Below are 25,315 nucleotides of genomic sequence, written 5' to 3'. Positions count from 1 at the left end.
TCTGGAAAGGCAGTAGGGTGCAAAATCAAATACTTCTTCAGCCCATTCACTCTCCGTTTCCTAATGGCTTCCAGACTTCTTTCCTCTGCCTGTGAGTGGGGAACTAACACAGCACTCAGAAGAACCCCAGCACAGTGCAGGGCGTGGAGAAGGAAGCCTGGTGGGGATCACAGTGCCATCAGGAGAGGAAGCGGCTGAAGCCCGGGCCCAGGGAACCAGCAGGGCCTCCCTCCAATTAGCAGCTACAGCCCCTCCCAGAACTGACACAGTTCTGGTTTAAATCCATCGAGTGCTGTTCTTAGAAATTAAGGAACCCTAACTAATTGGACGATAAAAGAAGACTCTGGTCTAGGGAGGGTGGAGGTTTAATGGGGTTTGCCGCGATTTCCATGGCACTCCAGCTCTGCAGCTGGCCGGCTGGAGCCGCAGAAGCCTCTTGACCTCATTGTGCTGATTCCCCTGCTAGGAAAATGGAAGCATGTTCACTTGCCCTCCCTGCCCCAGCAGGCCTCAGAAGATAGATGCTATTTGTGGCTTATTTTGATTTGGTCCAGAGAAAGATAACTACAGAAACACTAGGGGGAAAGACTGATTTTCTGTCATTTGAGAGAGATTACCTGTCTTCAATAGAGGGACCACTTCATTTATCATCCAAATTTGGACACTTTTGAGAATAAAAGAAGGCACTAAAAATAATTTAAATGGTATAACTTTTAAAAATATGTATTCAGTTGTTTTATTATGTTAGTGGAAAACCATAGAATAGGAATGTAAAAATAGTTACATTGTAAAACTATTTGTAAAAATAAAATTATTTTTATAAAAATTAAAAAAAAAAAAAACATGGTAAAACTAGCATTGTCCCAAAGAAACAGGGGTATATAATTACCTTAGTCTCAAGCAACATACCCAAAATTGAAGCTAAACATGAAATAAAAGTTGCATCCTTATTAACTCAAGGGGAAATCAATTGCTTTCTGATAGTGTATTTACCCTTTCAGTTGCAACCTGTACTATGAAACTTTTCAATAGGTTTTTATTGGTAATACACATGTCCACGTATTGAATGTTGTTGTTGTTGTTGTTGTGTGCCGTTGAGTCGGACCTGACTCATAGTGACCCCTCCTTGGGTTTCCGAGGCAGTATCACTACGGAAGTAGATTGCCCCATCTTCCTTCCGAGGAGTGGCTGGTGGGTTTGAACCACCAGCCTTCTGGTTAGCAGTCAAGTGCCTTAGCCACTATGCTACCAGAGCTCCCTAATAAAAGGTATTAAATCAGGTTCATGTGATTTTTACTCATATTTACTTTGAATAGCTCTCAGTAAACCTAATGCTATTAGATATTCCACACACATTAATTTGTTGTTATTGTTGTTGGATGCGGACAAGTCGATTCTGACTCATAGCAGCCCCGTGGGACAAAGAGGAACTGCCCCATAGGGTTTTCTTGACCATAGTATTTATGGAAGCAGTTCACTAGATCCTTCTCCTTCGAGCTGCTGGATGGTTTTGAACCATCAACCTTTCTGGTTCATTCATTCCCTCACCAATATTTCTTGAGCACTTGTTAAATATCACACACTGTTTAAGATAGCAGGGACAGAGCAGTGCTTGGGGAGGGACACAAACAATTAACATATATGAAATATGAAATAAAGTAGGGAAAGCAGACAGAAGAACTGCTGTTTGAGATGGGTTGTCAGAGCGCGCTTCTCTTTATGAGGTGACATTTGAGCAAGGACATGAAGAAATAAAGGAGAGAGCCATGTAGCTGTTTGGGGAAGATCACTCTAAGCAGAGGGAACAGCAAGGACAAAGGCCCTGAGACGGGAGCAGTTTGACATGTGCAGGGAACAGCAAGGAGACCATTATGGCAGATGCAAACTGAACAGGGCAGAGGGCAGGTGTGGAGGGCAGAGGATGGGGGGGCCAGCTTGCACGAGGCCTTATAGGTCATGAGGAGGATGTGGGCTTTCACTTCGAGTGACATGGAATTCACTGGAGAAGATACATGACCTAACTTACATTTTGACAGGATTCTGGAAGCCTGGAGACCAATTAGGAAGCTGCTGAGGTAGTCCAGGTAAGAGATGGTGGTGGTTGCGGTGGAGGAAGTAAGAAGTGGTTGGATGCTGGATCCATTTTGAAGGTAGACAGACCCTGACCCAGGACGGATGATGTCAAAGTATTGCCTGAGCAACTGGCCGAAGGATGTGAGGGAGAAGCGAGCTTAGAGAGTGAAATCAGAAGTTTGTTTTCACACATGATGATTTTGAGGTATCTGTTAGATATCCACGGTGAGGCAGGTGGAGTCGAGAGGAATAAGGGGAGTGGTCAGAGGTGGAAATGTAAATTTGACAATTGTCATCATATAGGATATATATAAGCCATGACCCTGGATGGAATTACCTACGGGAGATAGTGTGGACAGTGAAGAGAAGATGTCCAAGTTCCTATAATGCTGATAGCCCTGGTGGGTAAAGAGAAGCCAGCAAATGGCTTCAGCCAGGAATAGCCAGGGAGGAGGGAACAGCCAGGGAAGAGAATCAGGAGAAAGGGGTGTCCTAGTCACCAGCAGAGAATAGTCCTTCGAGAAAGAGGACAGGATCAACTGGCTGTGTCAAATGCCGCCAACCAGTGCACATTTTGGAATATGGGTCTCAGTCAGGGTCAGATTACCCAATAAGTAAGGTAAGCACAGGCTTACCTGTGCTTACTTACTAATCTGTAGTGAACAATTTGACATTTTTTTCACCACATCAAAGAAAGTTTCTGACATCTGTCTCTCTCCCAATGCCACAACACCTTCCTGCAGACTCAAAACCTCTCTTCAAATTTACAATCCCTGACAGGCACAGTTCCCAGAAAAGGAAGTGCAATGGCCAATAAGCCTATGGAAAAGATGCTACTTTATTAGTTGTCAGAGACATTAAAATTAAAATATGACCCATCAGATTGTCAAGAACAAAAGACATCGATGATATCTGTTAGGGGAACTCCATTTTCCTGTCTCGTGAATAATGATGGAAGAACACTTTTGGCCACCTACACCCTCTTCTCCAGAAGAGGAGGACTATTTGGTGAATTTGGGAAAAGAAGCTGAGCCGGGCTGGGTTGGTTCCACCTGGGTCCTGCTTCCCAGATCCACCTGTCTGCAGTGAAAACCCAGATTTGTAAGTAAGCACGAGTAAGGCTGTGCTTACCTTGCTTATTGATAATCTGCCCCTGACTTCAGTGGTGATCTGTACAACAGCTAATTCATTGGAGTAGTAAGGACAAGAGACTGATTGGCACGGGCTTAAGAAAGAATAGAGGAAGGGAAAGGAGGAACCAAGAAACAGGCTCACAAAACCAAATGCACTACCCTGAAGTCGGACCCGACTCATAATGACCCCCTCCTTGGGTTTCCGAGGCGGGATCACTATGGAAGTAGATTGCCAAGTTTTCCTTCCGAGGAGTGGCTGGTGGTTAGCCTTCTGGTTAGCAGTCAAATGCCTTAGGTGCTATGCCACCAGAGTTCCTTAGAAATAGGCTCAGAAGGGTTAATAATGTTGCTCATGAGAACACATCTTGTTGGCAGAGCTAAGATCTAACTCAGATCTTTCTTTCTCCAAAGGCCTGAGCACTTATTCATTATTCATTCTCTTTATATAACCATGTTGTTGTTGTGTGCCGTCAAGTCGGCCCTGACTCATAGCGACCTCTCCTTGGGTTTCTGAGGCAGTATTACTATGGAAGTAGGATTGCCCAACCTTTATACATATATGATATAGATGTAATATGTAATATATGTAATGTGTGTCTAAATATGATACATTACATATTATATATCTTTAAATTGAGATGAAATTCATATAACAAAATTATTTTAAAGTGAACAGTTCAGTGTCATTTAGTATATTCACAATGTTGTGCAACCGTGACTTCTATCTAGTTCAAAAACATTTTTATCCCCCAAAAGGAAGTTCCATATCCATCATTGTGCTCTTTGAAGAATATGGGGCAGTTTACAGCAGGGAAAGAGGCCTGGGAATGCAACTTTGACAATTACTAGCTATGTGACCTTGAACGACTCATTATTCAGCAAACTTCTTTGAAGTCTTGCTATGTGCCAGGCACAATGCTAGATGCTAGGGCTACAGAAACATGTAACACAGACCCCTGACCCAGACTAGGAGGGGGAAAGGAAGTTAGGAGCAGTTCCTCAGAGCAGTGGACCAAGTCATTTGAGTTCTTCTCATCTGTTAAACAAATGGAGATTGCATCAGAAAAGTGCCATATTCCTTTCTATCCTTGACTTCCATGGATTTGAGATTGCAGACAATCCTTTCACCTATAGGTGAGGAAGGGAAAATCAGCCCAGATAGCTCCACCATCTCCTGGGTATACCACCAAGATGTTTTAAAGATGTCAAACTCTAATTAGAATTTTAAATTGGGAGAAATGTGTGTGGGTACTTCAGGTGCAATTACTGCAATAGATTAAAATCATTTTGAAGTGACCTCATTCACTTCCCAAGCTGTTTAAATTGATTTTATAATTTTCTGCCCATGTAAATGGCCAGATGACATACGGATAGTGGAGGAGCTACTGACTGTTGTTTCTGTTGTTAGGTGCCATCAAGTCATTTGTGACTCATAATGACAACAGAATGAAATACTGCCCAGTCCTGCACCATCCACACAGTCATTGCTATGTTTGAGCCCACTGTTACAGCCACTGTGTCATTTTAGCCCTAAGCACAAGTACAGATTCTTGTTCGCATTAAATAATGGACACATACACATACATTTTTATTTTTGGCTTCATAGTCTCCATTATCATCACACATATCCTTATTAGTAAAGGTACTTTTTTTTTTTTAATTCTTGCTCCACTTTTACCTTTTCTTTCTTTCTGGTCATTCCCTTCCTTTGCATCCTCTCCCTTTTCCCTTTTTGTCCTTTAAATTTAGTAACTCTTATTTTCCCATTTTCTTACTGCCTCCTTGATTGCAAAATTATCTTTAAGTTACAATACATGCCTCAGACAAAATGCCTCAGTTCCCTGCTTTGCCTGATAGAAAAGAGAGGCCATTTTCAGCCATGTTGACAGGACAGAACATGTGCCCATTTTGAGCTTTCCATCTTCAGCCTATAGCATGGTGCTTAAGGTCACAGGCCTTGGAACCAGACTGCCAGCTGAGCAACCAAGGGCAGACCACTTAACTTTTATGTATATGATTAACCTTCTTCCTCTGTAAAATGGAATAATCATAGCAAAGAGGATTAAATGAATTAATATATGTATTATGCTTAGAACTTGGAATCCAGGCTGAGGATGATGGAGGTGTCCAGAGGGTTTGCAGAAGCCAAAGCCTTGAGCCCAGAGCAGACTGCCCATTACCTGAGTTTTCCTTTATAGTGGTCCTCCTCTGATTTCTTTCCATGGGAAGCCAGCCAGCAGTGGTTTTGAACAACTAAGGGAGACCAGGAAGCAAGCCAGGGGAAGTTTGGAACAGCTAGGGGAGCCCAGGAACTGAACTGGCAGTGGTTTGGAACAGCTAAGGGAGACCAAGAAGTGAGTGTAGTAGAGGTTTGGAACAGCTAAGGGAGATGAAGGAGCTCTGGTAGCATAGTGCCTAAAGCACTTGACTGCTAACCAGAAGGCTGGTGGTTCAAACCTACCAGCCACTCCTCGGAAGGAAGGTTGGGCAATGTACTTCCGTAGTGATACCACCTCGGAAATCCAAGGAGGGGTTGCTACGACTTGACGGCACATAACACCACCACCAACAAGGGAGATGAACTTGTCTGTGAGTTTGTCATACTGTGGTAGCCTGCATCTTGCTGTGAGGCTGGAGGCTATGCCCCTGGTGTTTCAAATGCCAGCAGGTTTACCAATGGTGGACAGGTTTCAGCAGAGCTTCCAGAATAAGACAGACTCAGAAAAAGGAAGAAGGAAGAGGCCATCCATTTCTCACAGAATTGGCCAGTGAAAACCTTATGAATAGCAGTGAAACACTGTTTGATATATTGCTAGAATACTTTATGAATAGCCCTAAAACATTTTCCGATATAGTGCCAGGAGATGAGCTCCTCAAGTCGGAGGACATTCAAGATACAACTGGGGAAGGGCTGCCTCCTCAGAGTAGAGATGACTGTAATGATGTGGATAGAATAAAACTTTCATTAATAATTTCATAATTAATTTCCATTAATAATCAGAACATGGAATGTATGAAGTATGAATCTAGGAAAATTAGAAGTTGTCAAAAATGAAATGGAACACATAAAGATCAATATCCTAGGCATTAGTGAGTTGAAATGGACTGTTTTGGGCCATTTAGAATCAGACAACCACATGATCTACTGTACTGGGAATGACAAATTGAAGAGGAATGGTGTGGCATTCCTCATCACAAAGAATGTTTCCAGATCTATCCTGAAGTACAATGCTGTCAGTGATAGGATAAATCCATATGCCTACAAGGAAGACCAGTTAATACTACCATTATTCAAGTTTATGCACCAACCACCAAAGCCAAAGATGAAGAAGCTGAAGATTTTTACCAATTTCTGCAGTCTGAAATTGACCAAACATGCAACCAAGAAGTGTTGATTATTGCTGGTGATCGGGATGGAAAAGTTGGAAATAAAGAAGAATCACCAGTAGTGATATGACTGAGGTGATAGAAACAATGCTGGAGATTGCATGATAGAATTTTGCAAGACCAACAACTTATTCATTGAAAATACCTTTTTTCAATAACACAGATGGCAGCTCTACATGTGGACTTTGCCAGATGGAGTACACAGGAATCAGATTGACTACATCTGTGGCAAGAGATGATGGAGAAGCTCAATATCTTTAGCCAAAACAAGACCAGGAGCTGACTGTGGAACAGACCATCAACTGCTCATATGCAAGTTCAAGTGGAAGCTGAAGACAATTAAAACAAGTCCACAAGAATAAAAATATAACCTTGATTATATCCCTCCTGAATTTAGAGACCATCTAAAAAAAAAATTGATGGATTGAACACCAATGACCAAAAACCAGAGGAATTGGGGGATGACATCAAGGACATCATCCATGAAGAAAGCAAAAGGTCATTAAAAAGACAGGAAAGGAAGAAAAGACCAAAATGGATGTCAGAAGAGACTCTGAAACTTGCCCTTGAGTGGAGAGTAGGTAAAGCAAATGGAAGAAATAACAAGATAAAAGCTGAACAGAAGATTTCAAAGAGCAGCTTGAGAAGACAAAGTCAATTATTATAATGAAATGTGCAAAGACCTGGAGTTAGAAAACCAAAAAGGAAGAACATGCTTGGCATTTCTCAAGTTGAAAGAACTAAAGAGGAAATTTAAGCCTCAAGTTGCAATAGTGAAAGATTCTATGGGCAAAATATTGAATGATGCTGGAAGCATCAAAAGAAGATGGCAGGAATACAGAGAATCACTATACCAAAAAGAAGTGGTTGATGTTCATCTATTTCAGGAGGTGGAATATGATCAAGAATCAATGGTATTGAAGGAAGAAATTGAAGTTGCACTGAAGGAAAGGCTCCAGGAATTGGTGGAATAACTCATTGAGATGTTTCAACAAACAGATACTGTGCTGGAGGCACTCACTTGTCTATGACAAGAGATTTGGAAGATAGCTACCTGGCCAACTGACTGGAAAAGATCCATATTTGTACTCATTCCAAAAAAAGGTGATCCCATGGATTGTAGAAATTATAGAACAGTATAATTAATATCACAGTCAAGTAAAATCTTGCTGAAGATAATTCAAAACAAGTTGCAGCAGTATATTGACAGAGAACTACCAGAAATGCAAGCTGGATTCAGATGGGGACATGGAACAAGGGATATCATAGCTGATGTCAGATGGATCTTAGTTGAAAACAAAGAATACCAGAAAGATGCTTACTTATGTTTTATTGACTATGCAAAAGCATTTGATTGTGTGAATCATAAAAAATTATGGATAACATTGAGAAGAATGGGAATTCCAGCACACTTAATTGTACTCATCAGGAACCTATACATAGACCAGGAGGCTGTCATTTGAACAGAACAAGGGTATACTGCATAGTTTAAAATCAGGAAGGGAGTGCATCAGGGTTTTATCTTTTCACCATGCGTATTCAGTCTTTATGCTGAGCAAATAATCCTAGAAGCTGGACTATATGAAGAAGAATGTGGCATCAGGATTGCAGGAAAACTCATTAACAACCTGTGATACACAGACAACACAACTTTGCTTTATGAAAGTGAGGATGACTTGAAGCACTTACTGATGAAGATTAAAGACTACAGTCTGCAGTATGGATTACACCTCAGTATAAAGAAAACAAAAATCTTAACAACTGGACCAATAAGCAGCATCATGATGAATGGAGAAAAGATTGAAGTTGTCAAAGACTTCATATTACTTGGTTCTACAATCAACACCAATGGAAGCAGCAGTCAAGACATCAGACAACGTATTGTATTGGGCGAATCTGCTGCAAAAGACCTCTTTCAAGTGCTGAAGAACAAAGATGTCTCCTTGAAGACTAAGGTGTGGCTAACCTAAGCCATGGTATTTTCAATCACCTCATATGCATGTGAGAGCTGGGTGGTGAATAAGGAAGATCAAAGAAGAGTTGATGCTTTTGAGTTGTGATGTTGGCAAAGAATACTGAGAGTACCATGGACTGCTAAAAGAACTAACAAATCTGTCCTGGAGGAAGTGCAGCTGGAATGCTCCTTGGAAGCGAGAATGGCCAGACTTCATCTGACGTACTTTGGTCATGTTGTCAGAAAGGACTGTTCCCGGGAAGAGAATATCATGCTTGGTAAAGTGGAGAGTCCACGAAAAAGGGGAAGGCCCTCAACAAGGTGGATTAACACAGTGGCTGCAATGATGGGTTCAGGTATAGCAAGGACTGTGAGGCTGGCACAGGACCGGGCAGTGTTTCATTATGTTCTACATAGGGTCGGTATGAGTCAGAGAAAACTCGATAGCACCTAAGAACAACAGCATGCTTAGAACTGTGCCTGGCATATGGAAAGCATTAATAAGGAGTAGTATTTCCTTCTTAAAAGTTTTCTTCTATTTTTCTGATTTTTTTTTCTGATACATCTACTAAGACATTTTCCTCTAAACTTTGTTCTGCAGTGGTTTTATTTTTTTCTCTCAGTGAGTTCTTTCCTCCCACCTTCTCCTCTGAAAAGTGTATTCACTTGTGATAGGAAGACCTAGTATTGTTAAACTGTTAGTTCTTCCCGACTTGATTTACAGATTCAACACAATCCAACTCAAACTCCCAGCAAGTTATTTTGTGAATATTGACAAACTGATTCTAAAGTTTATATGGAAGGGCAAAAGACTCAGCATAGTGGGCACAATGTTGAAGAAGAAGAAGAAGAAAGTTGGAGGACTGACACTACCCAATTTCAAGACTTTTCTAGAAAGCTGCAATAATCGAGACAGTGTGATACTGGCAATATAATAGACAAATAGATCAATGGAACAGTATAGAGACCCTGGAAATAGGCCCACACAAATATAGGCAGTTGATCTTTGATCAAAGAGCAAAGGCAATTCAATGGAGAAAGTAGAATCTTTTCACATATGGTGTTAGAACAACTGAACAGCTGTGTGGAAAAAAGGGAAGGGGCCTCTAGACTCTGACCTTACACCTTTCACAAAAATTAACACAAGACAGACTACAGACTATTAAACACAATACTATAAAACTTTCTGGAGATAATACAGGAGGAAATCTAGGTGACCTTGGGTTTGGTGATGATTTCTCAGGTATAACACCAAAAGAACAGTATAATCTATGGAAAAAAAAAAAAACTTCGACTTCATTACAATCAAAAACTTCTGCCCTGTGATAAGAACTAAGAGAAAAAAACAGATGTCCTAAACTGGAAAAAATATTTGCAAGACACATATCCAATTAAGGGCTTGCATCTAAAATATACAAGGAACTCTTAAAAGTTGGCAATAAAGGAAACAAAAGAACCCAATTTAAAAAATGAGCAAGAGATCTGAACAGACACCTCACCGGAGAAGACACACAGCTGGCAAAGAGGCATATGAAAGAGGCATATGAAAGCGGCTCAGGGCCGTACGTTGTTAGGGATGCAGATTTTCTCAATACTAATAATTTACGTTGGTCATATGTTGAAATTATAACATTTTGGATATATTGGATAGAATAAAATATGTTATTGAAATTAATTTTACATGTTTCTTCTTACCTTTTTTAATATGACCACTAACCAAAACCAAACCCACTGCTGTAGGGTCAATTCTGACTCTTAGAGCAACACCATAGGGCAGAGTAGAACTGCCCCAAAGTGCTTCTAAGGCTATAAATCTTTACAGAATCAGAGTGCCACTTCTTTCTCCTGTGGAGTGGCTGATAGGTTCAAATCGCTGACCTTTCAGTTGGCAGCTGAGCACTTTAACCATGCCACCTCCAGGGCTCCTAATGTGGCCACTAGAAAAACACTCAAAGTCACTGACATCAAGTCTTGTCAGACTCATAGTGACCCCCATTTTGTTTCTGAGGCAGTAAGTCTTTATGGAAGTCGATTGCCCCATCTTCCTTCTGCAGAGCAGCTGGTGGGTTTAAACCACCAGCATTTTGGTTATCCGTCAAATGCCTTAGGCAACACGCTATCAGAGCTCCTTTATGTGGCCACTAGAGATTTTTAAGTTACATATATGACTTACATTTCTACAGGATAATGCTGCTCTAGAAGGAAGCGATAGGAGCCATGAAAACTCAAGATTGTGTAGGGGAAGTTTCACAACAGAGGAAGACGCAGTGACTGGTCACCGAGGAGAAACACTTGGGACAATCTGATTTGTTTTTTTTGGAGAGTGATGCTGTGTGATGTGCATTACAGTCCCCTGTCTGAATGTTCCCTATGAAAACTTCAGTAAAATGTACACTTTTTTTTTTTTAAATAAAGCAGATTAAAAAGAATTTTCCTTGAAGTATGTCATGTCTCCTCTTGAGGTGACTACCAAAACTCTGGGACCTAGAAAACCAGGCTTGGATAAGATTTCACTGGTCTGTCTTTGGGGCCTGCATGAAATTAGTTACCAGAAGAAGAATATATCAGCAGATACCCCCACTCTTTGTATTCTAATCAACATGCCCAATGAACTCGTACACATTTCCAGCTTATTCTTGAATCATTTTCAGAGGATGTAGTTTTCTTCTTCCTCTACATGATGTTTCTTCCCCTGTTAATTTTTTGCTAACATGACTGAATTAAGAGAGTTGATTGTCTTGGGAGGCTGTGAATCAATATGAGGTTTCTGCCTCATCACATTCAAATTCAAGTCCTCTCCAAAGCTACTACCTCATAGTTGCTTAATGGATTTTGTTCTTTGGGAGTTGGGAAGCTGAGCGGTCAGGGAGCAAAGCTTCCTGGATGCTGCTGTTTTAATCATCGAACGTGGCCCTTGCGTATCAGAACTGGAGGAACAGCTGAAAAAAGTGTGGAGGATTTTTGCCACCATATCCTATACCACTTTCCTGATGTGTGAATTTTGAGAATGATAATAATAATATGCTCTGGAATGAGAATTTAATTTATAAGTAGGATTGTGGATGACATTCTGGTATGAATTTGGGGAAGGAAAATGCTAGAGGAAGCTCCAGAAAACTTGGAGGAATAGAGAGGAGTAAGTGAACTGAGTTTCTAATGAACCAAATAATTTGTAAAAGTAACAACAGTGGTAAATTTGAGGTGACACGGTCTCAAAGGAAAGGCTGCATTTTAATGAATTACTGTTCAATTTGTCCTTCGCCTGGTATTCCCCTCTCCTCCTCCATTTGCAATATGAAGTAATAAGGCTCTGAAAACTAACACAGCTGAGCCGACTTTAGAGGCGTCTTATCCTTAGTGGGGTAGGGCTGTGAGTATGGCTTGCTGTGTAATGACAGGAATATTGGGAAAAGGTCCCAGGGTTGATTATAACTGGTGACTTAATCTCTCTAAACTGAGCACTGCGTAGCAGCAGAGTTAATAAATGCAGTGAGGGGTGAGAAAAGGGCTTGATATAAAACCAAAACCAAAACCAAACCCACCGCCATCGTCAATTCCTGTGTGTGAAAGGGTAGAACTGCTCCCTAGGGTTTTCTTGGTTGTGATCTTAATGGAGGACCCCCGGTGGCACAATGGTTAAGCGTTCAGCTGCTAACCAGAAGGTTGGTGGTTTGAACCCACCAGCCACTCTGTGGGAGAAGCTTGCTGCCTAGGAGACCCTATGGAGCAACCCTACTCTGTCCTGCAGGGTCACCGTCAGTTGGAATCCACTTGATGGCACACACCCTGAGAACAACAATCTTACCAGAAGCAGATCACAAGGTCTTTCTTCTCCAGTGCCACTGGGTGGGGGTTGGAACTGCCAACCTTTTGGTTAACAGCTGAGCCCAAACTGTTTGTATCACCAAGGGATGTTGTGTTGTTACTGTTATGTGCCATTGAGTCATCTCCGACTCATAGCGACAACAGAATGAAACACTGCCCAGTCCTGTGCCAGGCTCACAGTCCGTACTAAACCTAAGCCCATCGCTGCATATTGTGTAGAGGAATAAAAAAGGAGGAATTGTAACACAGAAGGAAAAAAAAAGTTTGTGTAATCCTCAATAAATTATGGATTATGTACACTTGGTGTTATGCCAGGGGCAAGTCACACACACACACACACAAAAAGACGTTTAGTAGCCTATAAGTACTAGAGAATATATCCTTTGAATTTTCTATAAAATATGCAAGATTTTCCTTCCAAGTCTCCACGATTTCCTTAAGCTTATTTCATGTACTTTATTAGAATCAGAATGACAAAGAAAAGATTTGATTGTTAAAATGCTAGACAAAGAGCTAGACAATAAGGAGGTCTGCATCAATTCAGTATTTTCTCTTTACTCAAAGGCTTGACAGTGATCAGAGCTTTGTGGTTGGCCCTACTGAATTAATCCAAGTGAAGGAATTAATTTTCCTGCTTGCTCAGTGTTAGCCGCAATCGTATAGATGTCAAGGTGAGATGAAAGTAATGAGCCTGGTTTTGTAGTAACCATAAAAATGTATTCTTCCAAGTGGCTTTTCCCCCTTCAAAGCAGGCACTTCAAAGATAAAGGCTTATGTTGAGGATAGAGCTGTTGACCAAAACAATTTTAAAGCTTCTTTTGGAATTGACTTCAGAGCTTGAGCCAGAGTCTTTTCAATTATCTTTCCTGTCACACATCTTCACCCTTTAGGGGTAGATATGATATTTGGAGAACATCAAATGCCATTCATAGCTAAATCTTATAAATAAGGTGAATGATAAATCTGGATGTTACCCTTTGAGATTTAAAAAAATAAAATGTAACTAAATATGACTATAACAAACAAAAAAAAAGAACGCAAACCTACCACCATCAAGTTGATTCCAACTCATAGTGACCCTCATTGGGTTTTCAAGGCTATAAATCTCTATAGAAGTAGATTGCCTCATCTTCCTCCCATGGAGCAGCTGGGGAGTTTGAACCACTGACCTTCTTGTTAACAGCCAAATGTTTTACCCACTATGCCACCAAAAAAAAAAAAAAAAACTGCTGTCGAGTCAATTCCAAGTCATGGTGACCCCCATTGGGTTTCTGAGGCTGTAAATCTTTACGGAAGTGGATTGCCCCATCTTCTGTAAAGCAGCTGGTGGATTTGGCTGCTGACCTTCTGGTTAGTAGCTAAATGCCTTATCCACTACGCAACCAGAGGTCCTTACTATGCCACCAGCGATCCTTAAATATGATTATAGAGTACTGAAAACTATTTGCTGGTATCTTCAAAACCTAGAAATTAACTTTGAAAGCTGTCCCATTAGTATGGTAGCCAAAGTGTTTTGAGCCTGCCAAGGTGACTATTCTAAAAGGGATTCCATCAATTTAGATGTTTATATTTTTAAAAAGTCAGTCACATCACTTTTTGGGCTCACTGTAATGTAAGAGGAAGAACATGAACAGTGAGAGCCAGACAGATCTACCCTCACCCTTTCCAGCTCTCTGTAACCTTGGACAAGGGACTTGAGCTGTCTGAGCCTGTTTCTTAATCAATGGAGCGATGGAGTCAATGATTCCCCCTGGGACTATTCTATGTAAACCACCACGTAAATCGGCCTACGTGTACAGACAGAGCTTGTGATTATGTGATGGATTTATTTACAATCAGCCTTATTTCAAAACCTAAGGCATTTGACTGCTAATCAGAAGGCTGACAGTTCAAACCCACTAGCCACTCCTCGGAAGGAAGACTAGGCAATCTACTTGCATAGAGATACCACCTTGGAATCTCAAGGAGGGGTTGCTATGAGTCGGGATTGACTCGATGGCAGTGAGTTTGGAAATTAGTTTAAGGTCTCAAAGGAGATTCATATTTGCTTTTGGAAAACTTTCTTATACTTAGTCCACAGTTACTGTTCTCAGAGGCTAATGTTCAGAGAAGGCCACACTTTTTCAAGGGATGCTGCCTCTAACTGGTATGAATTGGGACTCTTGTCAAATGGGCTTGTTTAACTCTGAATAACCATGATTGTTTTCTTGAGTGTCAATAGGAGATGAATCCATTAAAAAAAAAAGGGGGGGGGGAGGGCAGAGATGATACTTCTGCTTGCAGGTAAACAGGCAGCACCAAAATGGCTTCCTTTACTACTGGGACCATCACAGTGCTTGAAGGAAACTGCTGTAGTTGTGGTGGGCAGCTGAGTAGAATGTAATGCATCTCAATATTATAAAGTCAATTGGATTTTCCTGGTCTTCCTGGAGCTTTCTGCTATTACATGAAAGAGCTCACTTTGCCTCCCCTATTTCCATTTGTAAGATGGGCTCGCCAAAGGACACAATGAGAAAAGTTTACAAGGATAGTTGTGCCATTCACCACGGGGGTCTTGAAATCACAGGAGCCCCACCTATCTTTTGTTGTTGTTCTTTTCATTCTTTATGTCTTTTTCCATGTATTGTACATGCACAATGCACTGCTGTTGAATCAGATCCAACTCATAGTAACCCCTCCTTGGGTTTCTGAGGCGGTATCACTACGGAAGTAGATTGCCCAATCTTCCTTCCGAGGAGTGGCTGGTGGGTTTGAACCGCCAGCCTTCTGGTTAGCAGTCAAATGCCTTAGGCACTACACACGTGATGCTATAAAGCCATTTTGTGATAATAACAATGAAAGAGGTTGAAACCAAGTATCTCTAGCTACCAGTTTCCATGGAAATAAGAGAACTACCTACATTTTTATAAAATTAGCCATATTATTCAGGACCAGCTACAATGGTAATTCATGTCGTTAGTTGCCTTTGAGTCAGCTCTGGCTCCTGAAGACCCCACGTATGGCAGAAGTAACCTCGCTTAGTCCTGCACCATCTTCGTGGTCACTGGTATGGTCAAGGCCATTGACACAGCCACTGTGTACTGTGAGTGCTTCCTAACCTAGAGGGCTCATCTATCGTTTTGGGTTTTTTTTGGGGGGGGGGGGCAGGAGGGTACTTTTATTGTGATTTGGGTGAAAGTTTACAGAGCAAATTGGTTTTCTGTTCAACAATTCATACACATTTTGTTTTGTGACATTCATTACAGTCCCCACAATTAACAGCACTCTTCCCACTTCCTCCTGCGTTTACTGGTTCTATTCTTCCTTCTTTCCTATCCCTTCCTGCCTTCTGAGCTTTCTCCCTGGGCAAATGTTGCCCTTCTGATCTTGTATGGTTGATTGTTCTAAGGAGTGCCTACCTCCTTGATATTCTTGTTCACCTTAAATACCCATTGTTTGGCTGAAAGTTGAACTGCAGGGGTGAATTCAGGCTTGAAGGGTATCTGACAGCCATTGTCTTGGGGACCAGTCTCTATCAGACCAGTAATACTGGTCTTTTTTATGGTTTGGTTCCACATTTTTCTTCCAGTCTATCTAGGACCTCCTATTGTGATCCCTTTCAGAGGGGTCAGCAGTGGTAGCTGGGCACCAAATAGTTCTTCTTGTCTCAGTGGCATGGAGGCTGGGGTTCACATGGTCTATTACTCCTTTGAACTACTTGTTTCTTTGCATCTTTGATTTTCTTCACTCTCCTTTGTCCTGGACAGGTAGAGACCAATAGTGCAGGGTAGAGACCAAAAGTTGCACCTTAGATAACCACTCACAAGCTTTTAAGACCCCAGTCACTACTCATCAAAGTAAGATGTAGAACATTGTATTTGTGGACTCTGTTATGCCAGTTGACCTTGATATCCCCCAAGACATGGTCCTGAGTCCGCAAGCCCAGCGACTCATTACCTCAAGGTATCTGACATGGCTAAGAAAATTTCCAAACTGAAATTTGGAACAGAGGGGGCTGTTCCAAAAATTTGGAACAGAGGGGGCTGATCTCCCAGCACTTTATCACACAACATTGTTGTGATCTACAGTATTTTCATTGACATCAGAAGTAGAGCTCCAGATCTTTCTAGTCTGTCTTAGTCTGGAAGCTCCTCTGAAGTCCGTGGAGGGTATTGAGCAATGCTACTGGCATTTGAAATACTAGTAACGAAGCTTCCAGCATCATAGCAACACGGTAGCTACCAGACAAACTGACACATGAGTGGGGGGATTCATAAAATAGTAATTCATAGAATCATAGAATTTTAGATCCAGGGTGTATGGAGGTGGTAATTATTAGAAATTAGCTAATCAATGTATCCTTAAGTATACTGGGCAGAACAGTTGTTTCCTGGTTAAACAAGTTTGGGAGCTCTGGTGGCGTAGTGCCTAAGGCATTTGACTGCTAACCAAAGGCTGGTGGTTCAAACCCACCAGCCACTCCTCCGAAGGAAGATTGGGCAATCTACTTCTGTAGTGATACCACCTCAGAAACCCAAGGAGGGGTCTGCTATGAGTGGGATCTGACTCCACTGCAGTGAGTTTCGTTGCTTTGCTATTACCCCTGTTCCCTCCCCCAATACACACACATTTGAATATTCACAATGAAAAGTCAACTCCAAGTCAGCATTTTCCAATCTTAGCTGACCATGGAGTCTTTTTTCCTGTGTAACAGCTGTTAACATCCTGCATGTAGCAAATGAGTCCAGCCTGATTATGGAGATCCAGAAAATTAAGCCACTTGCTGGAGGTAACAGAACCAGGACAGAAACCCACTGATGATAGACAGTACCTCAGAATGGATGCTTATTTGTACTGACAGCAACGGCTTCAAAACATTTTAGGATCCCCCACCCCCCGGAAATTTATTTAAAGAATTTTGTCTAAAGTACTTAGGTTTCCAGTTTAAATTAGAGAGATTTAGCCTTTAGCAGATGAAAAATGTGTCCATTGGGCCATTCATTTCAGGAATGCTCTTTATTCACATGGCCTGAGTGTCCTGTGCTTGCGTGCTCCGGAAGCTCAGTTTGAAGGGTGGGGAAGGGGGAAACCATTAAGCAATTAAACAAGTGCGTATGTAATTACAAATTATGATGCGTGCCGTGGAGAAAATGAACTATGTGCTGTCAGACTGCGCTTAAATCTGCAATAATTTTTTAATTGACCCAGAACCAGTAGGGATCAATAAGCAGCTGCTTTTACGGGTATTTCGGTACCCAGTTTATAACTACAGATTTGAATCACCTAAGAGACCCTGTTCCCTTCTTGCTTTTCCAGCCCAGTGGAGCAAAATGAGCGCGCAGTGAGCCTGCTCAGCCTGTCTCCCAGCGGTCGCCCACCATGAACCACTTGGAAGGGTCTGCGGCGCTGGAGGTGACCGACGAGGCAGCAAGCGAGGAGGTGAACGAGTCGGTGGAGGCCGACCTGGAGCACCCGGAGGTGGAGGAGGAACAGCAGCAGCAGCACCTGGCGGGCGGCCACCCGCGCGGGCGCACCTTCGAGGACCTCCGCGCCCAGCTCGTGCAGCAGCAGGAGGAGGAGGAGCGGGGGGAGTGCCTGGCGCGATCGGCCAGCACAGAGAGCGGCTTCCACAACCACACAGACACGGCCGAAGGCGACGTGATCGCCGCGGCCCGCGACGGCTATGACGCAGAACGCGCGCAAGACCCTGCGCAGGACCCCGAGGATGAGAGTGCGTACGCCGTACAGTACAGGCCCGAAGCCGAGGAGTACACGGAGCAGGCGGAGGCCGAGCACGCTGAGGCCACGCACCGCCGCGCGCTGCCCAACCACCTGCACTTCCATTCGCTGGAGCACGAAGAGGCCATGAACGCGGCCTACTCGGGCTACGTCTACACGCACCGGCTCTTCCACCGCGGCGAGGATGAACCCTACGCCGAGCCCTACGCCGACTACGGGGGCCTCCAGGAGCACGTGTACGAGGAGATTGGGGACGCGCCCGAGCTGGACACGCGCGACGGCCTGCGGCTGTATGAGCAGGAAGGCGATGAGGCGGCGGCCTACCGCCAGGAGGCCCTGGGCGCCAGGCTGCACCACTATGATGAGCGCTCCGACGGCGAGTCCGACAGCCCAGAGAAGGAGGCCGAGTTCGCGCCCTACCCGCGCATGGACAGCTACGAGCAGGAGGAGGACATAGACCAGATCGTGGCTGAGGTCAAGCAGAGCATGAGCTCCCAGAGCCTCGATAAGGAGGCCGAGGACATGCCTGAGGCCGAGCAGGACCTGGAGCGAGCCCCTACCCCGGGCGGGGGCCGTCCCGACAGCCCTGGGTTGCAGGCGCCGCGGGCGGTGGGCACTGCAGGCAGCGGCGAGGCGGTGCAGCGGTACAGCAAGGAGAAGAGGGATGCTATCTCGCTGGCCATCAAGGACATCAAGGAGGCCATTGAGGAGGTGAAAACCAGGACCATCCGTTCGCCTTACACTCCCGACGAGCCCAAAGAGCCCATCTGGGTCATGCGCCAGGACATTAGCCCCACCAGGGACTGTGACGAGCAGAGGCCGGTGGACGGAGATGTAAGTATATGCGGTTCGTACTTGCTCGGCTCCACTCGCAGCTGGGAGGGGAGACTTACGCCATGTGGCCTTGTTTGTCATTGGGAAATTACTTTATGAGATAAGTAGTCTGTGGGGGTGCTGGGAGTGTTTCCATGGTGAGCCTGAGAAACAGCTTACCTGTAAGTTGCTGGGAGAAAAATAAAAGAGGGCTCAAAAAAAAAAAAAAAAAAAAAAACCTCGCTGCCATCGAGTCGGCTCCGACTCATAGCGACCCCTCCTTGGGTTTCCAAGGCGGTATCAGTACGGAAGTAGATTGCTCACCCTTCCTTCTGAGGACTGGCTGGTGGGTTTGAACAACCAGCCTTCTGGTTAGCAGTCAAATGGTAATTGCTAAATGCTCTCATCTTGCCCTAAATCAGTGGTTCTCAAACTGTACTTGAAGGGCTTAAGAAATAGATTCCTGGACGCCCTCCCAAAATTTCTGATTAGAAGTTCCGGTAGAGGGCCTGCAGATTTTCCCTGGAGAAGGACATCATGCTTGTAGAGGGTCAGCGAAAGAGAAGCCCCTCAACGAGATGCATTGACACAGTGGCTCCAACTGTGGGGTCAAACAGCAACGATTGCCAGGACGGTGCAGGAAGGCCGTGCAGTGTTTCATTCTGTTGTACATAGGGTGGCTATGAGTGGGAAGCAACTCAGCTGGCACCTGACAGCAACGTCAAATATAAACAAATCCAAACTTAGGAAGGAGGGACTTTATTGGAAAGGATACTTGCAGGGGGGAAATAGGACTATTGCTGTAGGGGGAGGGAATCTATTGCAATAGGAACAAGACTCTGACCATAAGATCTGCAGTACTCTCAAGGGTTAGGCAAAAGAATTTTTCTTTTATGTTGTTGTGTTCCATTGAGTTGATGGATCCAGGGCTGTCGGGACGGCCCCCGCCCGGGGTAGGGGCTCACTCCAGGTCCTGCTCGGCCTCAGGCATGTCCTCGGCCTCCTTATCGAGGCTCTGGGAGCTCATGCTCTGCTTGACCTCAGCCACGATCTGGTCTATGTCCTCCTCCTGCTCGTAGCTGTCCATGCGCGGGTAGGGCGCGAACTCGGCCTCCTTCTCTGGGCTGTCGGACTCGCCGTCGGAGCGCTCATCACAGTGGTGCAGCCTGGCGCCCAGGGCCTCCTGCGGTATGCCGCCGCTTCATCGCCTTCCTGCTCATACAGCCGCAGGCCGTCGTGCGTGTCCAGCTCGGGCGCGTCCCGATCTCCTCATATGATTAGGACTCATAGTTATCCTATAGGACAGAATAGAGCGGCCATATGGGGTTTCCCAAGCTGTGATCTTTTCAGGAGCAGACCGCCAGATCTTTTCTCCTGCACATCACCTGTGGTGGGTTCCAACTGCCAGCATTTCAGTTTGCAACCCCTTCCTTAACCATTGTGCCACCAGGGCTGCTTACCCTTGTTTACAATTAAAAAATATGTATATATATCCATTCCATCAAGTTGATTCTGACTTATAGTGACCCTATAAGACAGAGGAGCTGTCTTGACTACTACCTGAAAGGTTGGCCCTGTGAACCCATCCAGTAGTGCCACAGTAGAAAGGCCTGGTGATCTGGTATAAGATTACAGCTATGAAAATCCTATGGAGCTCAATTCTGCTCTGTAAACATGTAAACCATGAGTCAGGATCAGCTAATGGCAACAGATTTGGTTTTCTTTGTGGCCTTGTCGTACGTAAACAAGAGGAACATCCATGATTCTTATCTAATTATGGGAAAGTGTAGTTCTTTGCAATTAGTCATTTCCTACAAGACACAAGGGTGAGGGTATGTCTTAACCTTCTCTGTTTTCCACAATCACAGGGCTTCTATAAAGTTCAGCACTGTCACTAACAAGTTCCCAGGTGATACTAATGCTGGTGGTCCCAGGACTCCAATTTGAGAACCACTGCCTTGAAGGTCAGTGGTTCAAATCCACCAAAGCAAGCTGTGACACTCTGCTTCTGTAAAGATTTTCAGCTTTGAAAACCCTGTGGGGCAGTTCTGTTCTGTCTTACAGGGTAGCTCTGGTAGCATAGTGCCTAAGGCTTTTGACTGCTAACCAGAAGGCTGGTGGTTCAAACCCACCAGCCACTCTTCGGAAGGAAGGTTGGGCAATCTATTTCCATAGTGATACCACCTTGGAAACTCAAGGAGGGGTCGCTAAGAGTCAGGTCCAACTCGATGGCTAACAACAACAACAATAACATGAGTTGGAATCGACTTGATAGCAGTGGGTTTGGTTTGGGTTGCCTTATACCATTCACTTAGAGATTTGGGATGGGCATTATGGTCTCTTTGAAGGAAATCTTTCTGGGCCCTTTCCTGCTGGGGATTTAACCCACCCTGTGCTTGGTAGGTAAGTTCTGGAGGTACGTCCTTCCCTCTTCACAAAGGGCATGCTCTCAGTGTAAAGCAAGGTGTGCTTTGTTAAGAGGAGCTGCCAAAAGCTACTGCTACTCCTGTCCACATTTCATTTTCCATTTTTCAAATACCTAAGAAATTTGATAAGCTTGGGTGCTGCAATCTGTTCAAAATAAATCAAGACGACTAACCTTTGCCCCGTCTACCTTGCTACACAGATTCTCTTTCTCCTCTGGCTCTCATTTTTCCATTTTCGTAAATAATTTTTAAGCAATTTCATTTAAAATTGGAGCTTGAAATAGAAGAATGGTCAAAAGGTTAAATATGACTTTATTTGATTCTGCATTTTATGATTCACCAGGCTATTTCTCAGTATATCTTTTGGAGTGAGAAACCATTACTGTAAGCTGGGTGTTCATTTTACTCATATGTAAAGGGCTGCACAGGTCACAGAGGTGTCATTCACCTCCTCTTTCAATAGCAGTCAACATCCCTCCACCGCTAAAGAAAGGCTGGAGAGTAGTAGGGAAGAAAATGGCATCCTTCCCAGCAAGGGGGCAGCGTTGGGTCAGTTAGTTCAGAGAGGCCCTGTACCTCTCCTGCTTTTCCGGGCTTCAAATTCAGACACTTAACAACAACCGGGGGGGGGGGGGGGGGGACCAGGTGCGCACACGTGTGCAATTCTCCTTGACCTCCAGCTGTCTCCAGGTTCCTCCCACTAGGAGGGATCACAGCAAGCAGTTTGCAAATGAGGTGGAAAGAGAACAGGTTTTTAAAAGGAGGGATCTGGCAAGGGGCCAGGTTCTGCATCCTTTCAGGAACTTGGAAAGCCGTCAGAGAAAATGCTGCCTGAGCATTTGGTCCAGGTGCTGGCCTCTTCCTTCCGCTTTGTCACACGCTGCTTGAAATGACTGGCTTAACCACACTGCTGCTGCAGTCGCATAGTAAACCCACAGAGCACCCTACAGTAGGGCCAGGGCTCACTTTTATGCATTTGAACTAAGAGAACAACTTAACTCTCTTACATGATGTCCCATTCAAAAGAAAGAATGCATTATAAAATGTTGAATGGTGCTTTAAAAATCTATGGTGTCATAAATTCAATTTGATGCAAAGAAATCAGCGAGTAGAGCTCACTTTGCTATGAATGGCTCAAACAAAGCAAAAGTGAAATCTTGTGCCCTAAGATATTCCCCCAGGCATTTTTGTGCCATTTGAATTTGTGGATTGTGTTTCATCTGTCATGCTATAATTATAGGAAAGGCCTTCATTTACAGTCCCATTTGATGGTATTTGAGGGAGGTAAAAAAGATACATGATTTCTTTTTTTTTTTTTAATTTTTATTGTGATTTGGGTGAAAGTTTACAGAGCAAATTCACATTCCATATAGCAGCTCACATACACTTTGTCTCATAACGTTAACTACAATTTCCCACAATGCATCAGCTCCCCTCCCACTTCCTCCCCATAGTTACCTCTTCCCTGAGCCCTTCCCTTCATGCCTGCCTGCCCCCTGAGCTATTTTCCTGTCCGTATATAGCCCTTCTATTCTCCTATGAATGATCTCTCCAAGGAGTGTATCTACCTCAGGTAAATGTTCAACTCATGTACCTGTCTTTTGTTTGGCTGGAAGCCACAGGAGTGGGTTCAATTCCAGACCTAAAGGGCAGCTGCTGACCATAGTCTCAGTGATTCCATCAGGCTCTATCAGACCAGAAAACCTAATCCCTTTTTTTTTTTCCAAATGATTTTGAGTTTTGTTCCACATTGTTCTCCCTCTCTATCCAGGATCCCCTACAGATATCCCCCTTCGAGTGGTTGCCAGTGGTAGCCAGGCACCATCTAGTTCTTCTGGTCTCATAGTCGTATAGGCAGAGGACCACATGGTGTACCAGTTGCTTTGGCTAATTGTTTCCATGTGTCTTTGGTTTTCTTCATTCTTCTTTGCTCTGGACAAGGAGAGACCCATTGTTGTATCTATATGGCCGCTTGTAAGCTTTTAAGATTCCAGTCGCTACTCCCCTAAGTAGGATGTGGAACAATGTTTTGGGTAGTATGTTATGCCAGTTGAGCTTGATGTCTCCCGTGACTATATGATCCTGAGCCCACAGGTCCAACGACTCGCTCCCTTTGGGTAGCTGGCTATGGCCAAGAAGTGACTACAACATTGCCCCTTGTCAGCTCTACCATGTAACTGGGAATTCTTACAGACTATACAAATACACTATAGAAATATTGTCTATCAACCCTGTACATGGTCTTGGGCACACTCCCCCCTGCATAGACATACCTAATAGTTCAGCCTGTTCACCGATCTATCAGCCCATATATCTATGTTTGCCTTCACTGACAATGCAGTACTGTATGTGCAAAAGGGTTCATCTTTGTTGTCTGTACCTCCCATGGAGTTTCTATGTCTTCCTCTTCCTCAGTGCCACTGTGTTGATCACTCACATTTGGTACATTGCCCTTCTCTTCACCCAAATCAGTACTTGTCTCTACCTATCTAATAGTGTTCCTTCCCCTTCCCTTCCACCCCTGGTAACCAACAAAGAAAATTTCCTTCCATGTATAAACCTTTCCTTGACTTTTTACAATAACGGACTAATACAATATTTGTCCTTCTGTGATTGACTTAGGATATGTCACTCAGCATAATGTCCTCCAAGTTCATCCATATTATGTGGTATTTCGCAGATTCTATATTATTCTTTAGTGTTGCATAGTTTTCCATTGTGTGTATGCACCATAGTTTGGTTATCCATTCTTCTGTTGATGGGCACCTAGGTTGTTTCTATCTTTTGGCTACTGTAAATAGTGCTGCGATGAACATGGGTGTGCATATATCGGTTCTTACCCTGGCTCTCACTTCTTTGGGATACATGCCTAGTAATGGGATTGCTGGGTCAAATGGTATTTCTAATTCCAGCTTTTTAAGGAATGGCTATACTGCTTTCCACAGTGGATGTATTATTTTGCAGTCCTACTAGCAGTGTTATGAGAGTCTCAATCTCTCCCCTACCTTGCTGGCATTTGTTATTTTCTGTCTTTCTGAACTTTGCTACTAGTGCTGGGGCAAAAGATACATGATTTTGCTGTTGATTTTCTGTTCAGCATTTAAAAACATTTACTGAATGCTCATTCCATGTCTGTCGCTGCAGGCAATGGAAAACCAAAACCAAACCCATGGCCATTGAGTAGATTCCAATCATGGCAACCATAGGTATGTCAGAGTAGAATTGTACTCCATAGAGTTTTTAGTGACTATGATCTTATAGAAGGCCTTTCTTCCACAGGTAGATTTGAACCACCAACCTTTCGGTTAGTAGACAAGCAAAAATTATTTGTGCCACCCGGGACCTAGAAAATGAAAAACAAAAAGAACAAAAAACAAACTCCCTGCCGTAGAGTCGATTCAACTCATTGCGACCCCTCTTTGGGTTCCCAAGGCAGTATCTCTATGGAAGTACATTACCCACTCTTCCTTCCAGGGAGTGGCTGGTGGGTTTGAACCACCAGCCTTCTCGTTAGCAGTCAAATGCCGTGGGCACCACGCCACCAGAGCTCCTTAAAAAGTGGTGTGTTCCTGAAATATGTCTTGGAGGTATAGTTAAAGTGCAAATAACTACCTTCCTTTCCAAAGGTGGGGCTTAGTGCTCTGGTGTTTTGGTTTCCTTTTTGTTTTATAAATTTTCCCTGATGTTCTTAATCATATGAAAGATTAAGAACTACTGGTTTAAAGGGAAAAAAAAACATATCAATTGGGCAGTTTCTCTACAGAAAAGCTGTGCATTTGAAAGTTAACCTAGTCTTTTATTAGCACAGATATAGTTTTAACAGCCCCACTGGAGTATGGTCAGCAAGCAGGCCTGGAGAAGTGGCCCTGGAATTCTTATTTACAAAAGCAATGCATTCTGGGGAGGCGGGGCAAGATGGCGGACTAGGCAGAAGGATTGCACAGACCCTCTTCAACAAAGAAAAGGGAAACCAATTAACACAGACA

General features: G+C 43.6%; 1 protein-coding gene across 1 annotated transcript in view; it reads left to right on the top strand.

The window, feature by feature from the left end:
- The first annotated feature begins 17,730 nt into the window (after positions 1-17,730).
- The window catches only part of APBA1 (amyloid beta precursor protein binding family A member 1), a 97,281-nt gene continuing 89,696 nt past the window's right edge, over positions 17,731-25,315 (top strand). Inside the window, exon 1 of the mRNA XM_007938384.2 lies at positions 17,731-18,924. Within this exon, the coding sequence (XP_007936575.1) occupies positions 17,731-18,924 (1,194 nt within the window). The remainder of the gene's footprint in view (positions 18,925-25,315) is intronic.

This window comes from Orycteropus afer, unplaced genomic scaffold (assembly GCF_000298275.1).
Source record: "Orycteropus afer afer isolate SDZICR_OR568_19922 unplaced genomic scaffold, OryAfe1.0 scaffold00005, whole genome shotgun sequence".
NCBI lineage: Eukaryota > Metazoa > Chordata > Mammalia > Tubulidentata > Orycteropodidae > Orycteropus > Orycteropus afer.
The sequence above is the reverse complement of the archived record's forward strand: the minus strand, read 5'-3'. Positions and strand labels throughout refer to the sequence as shown.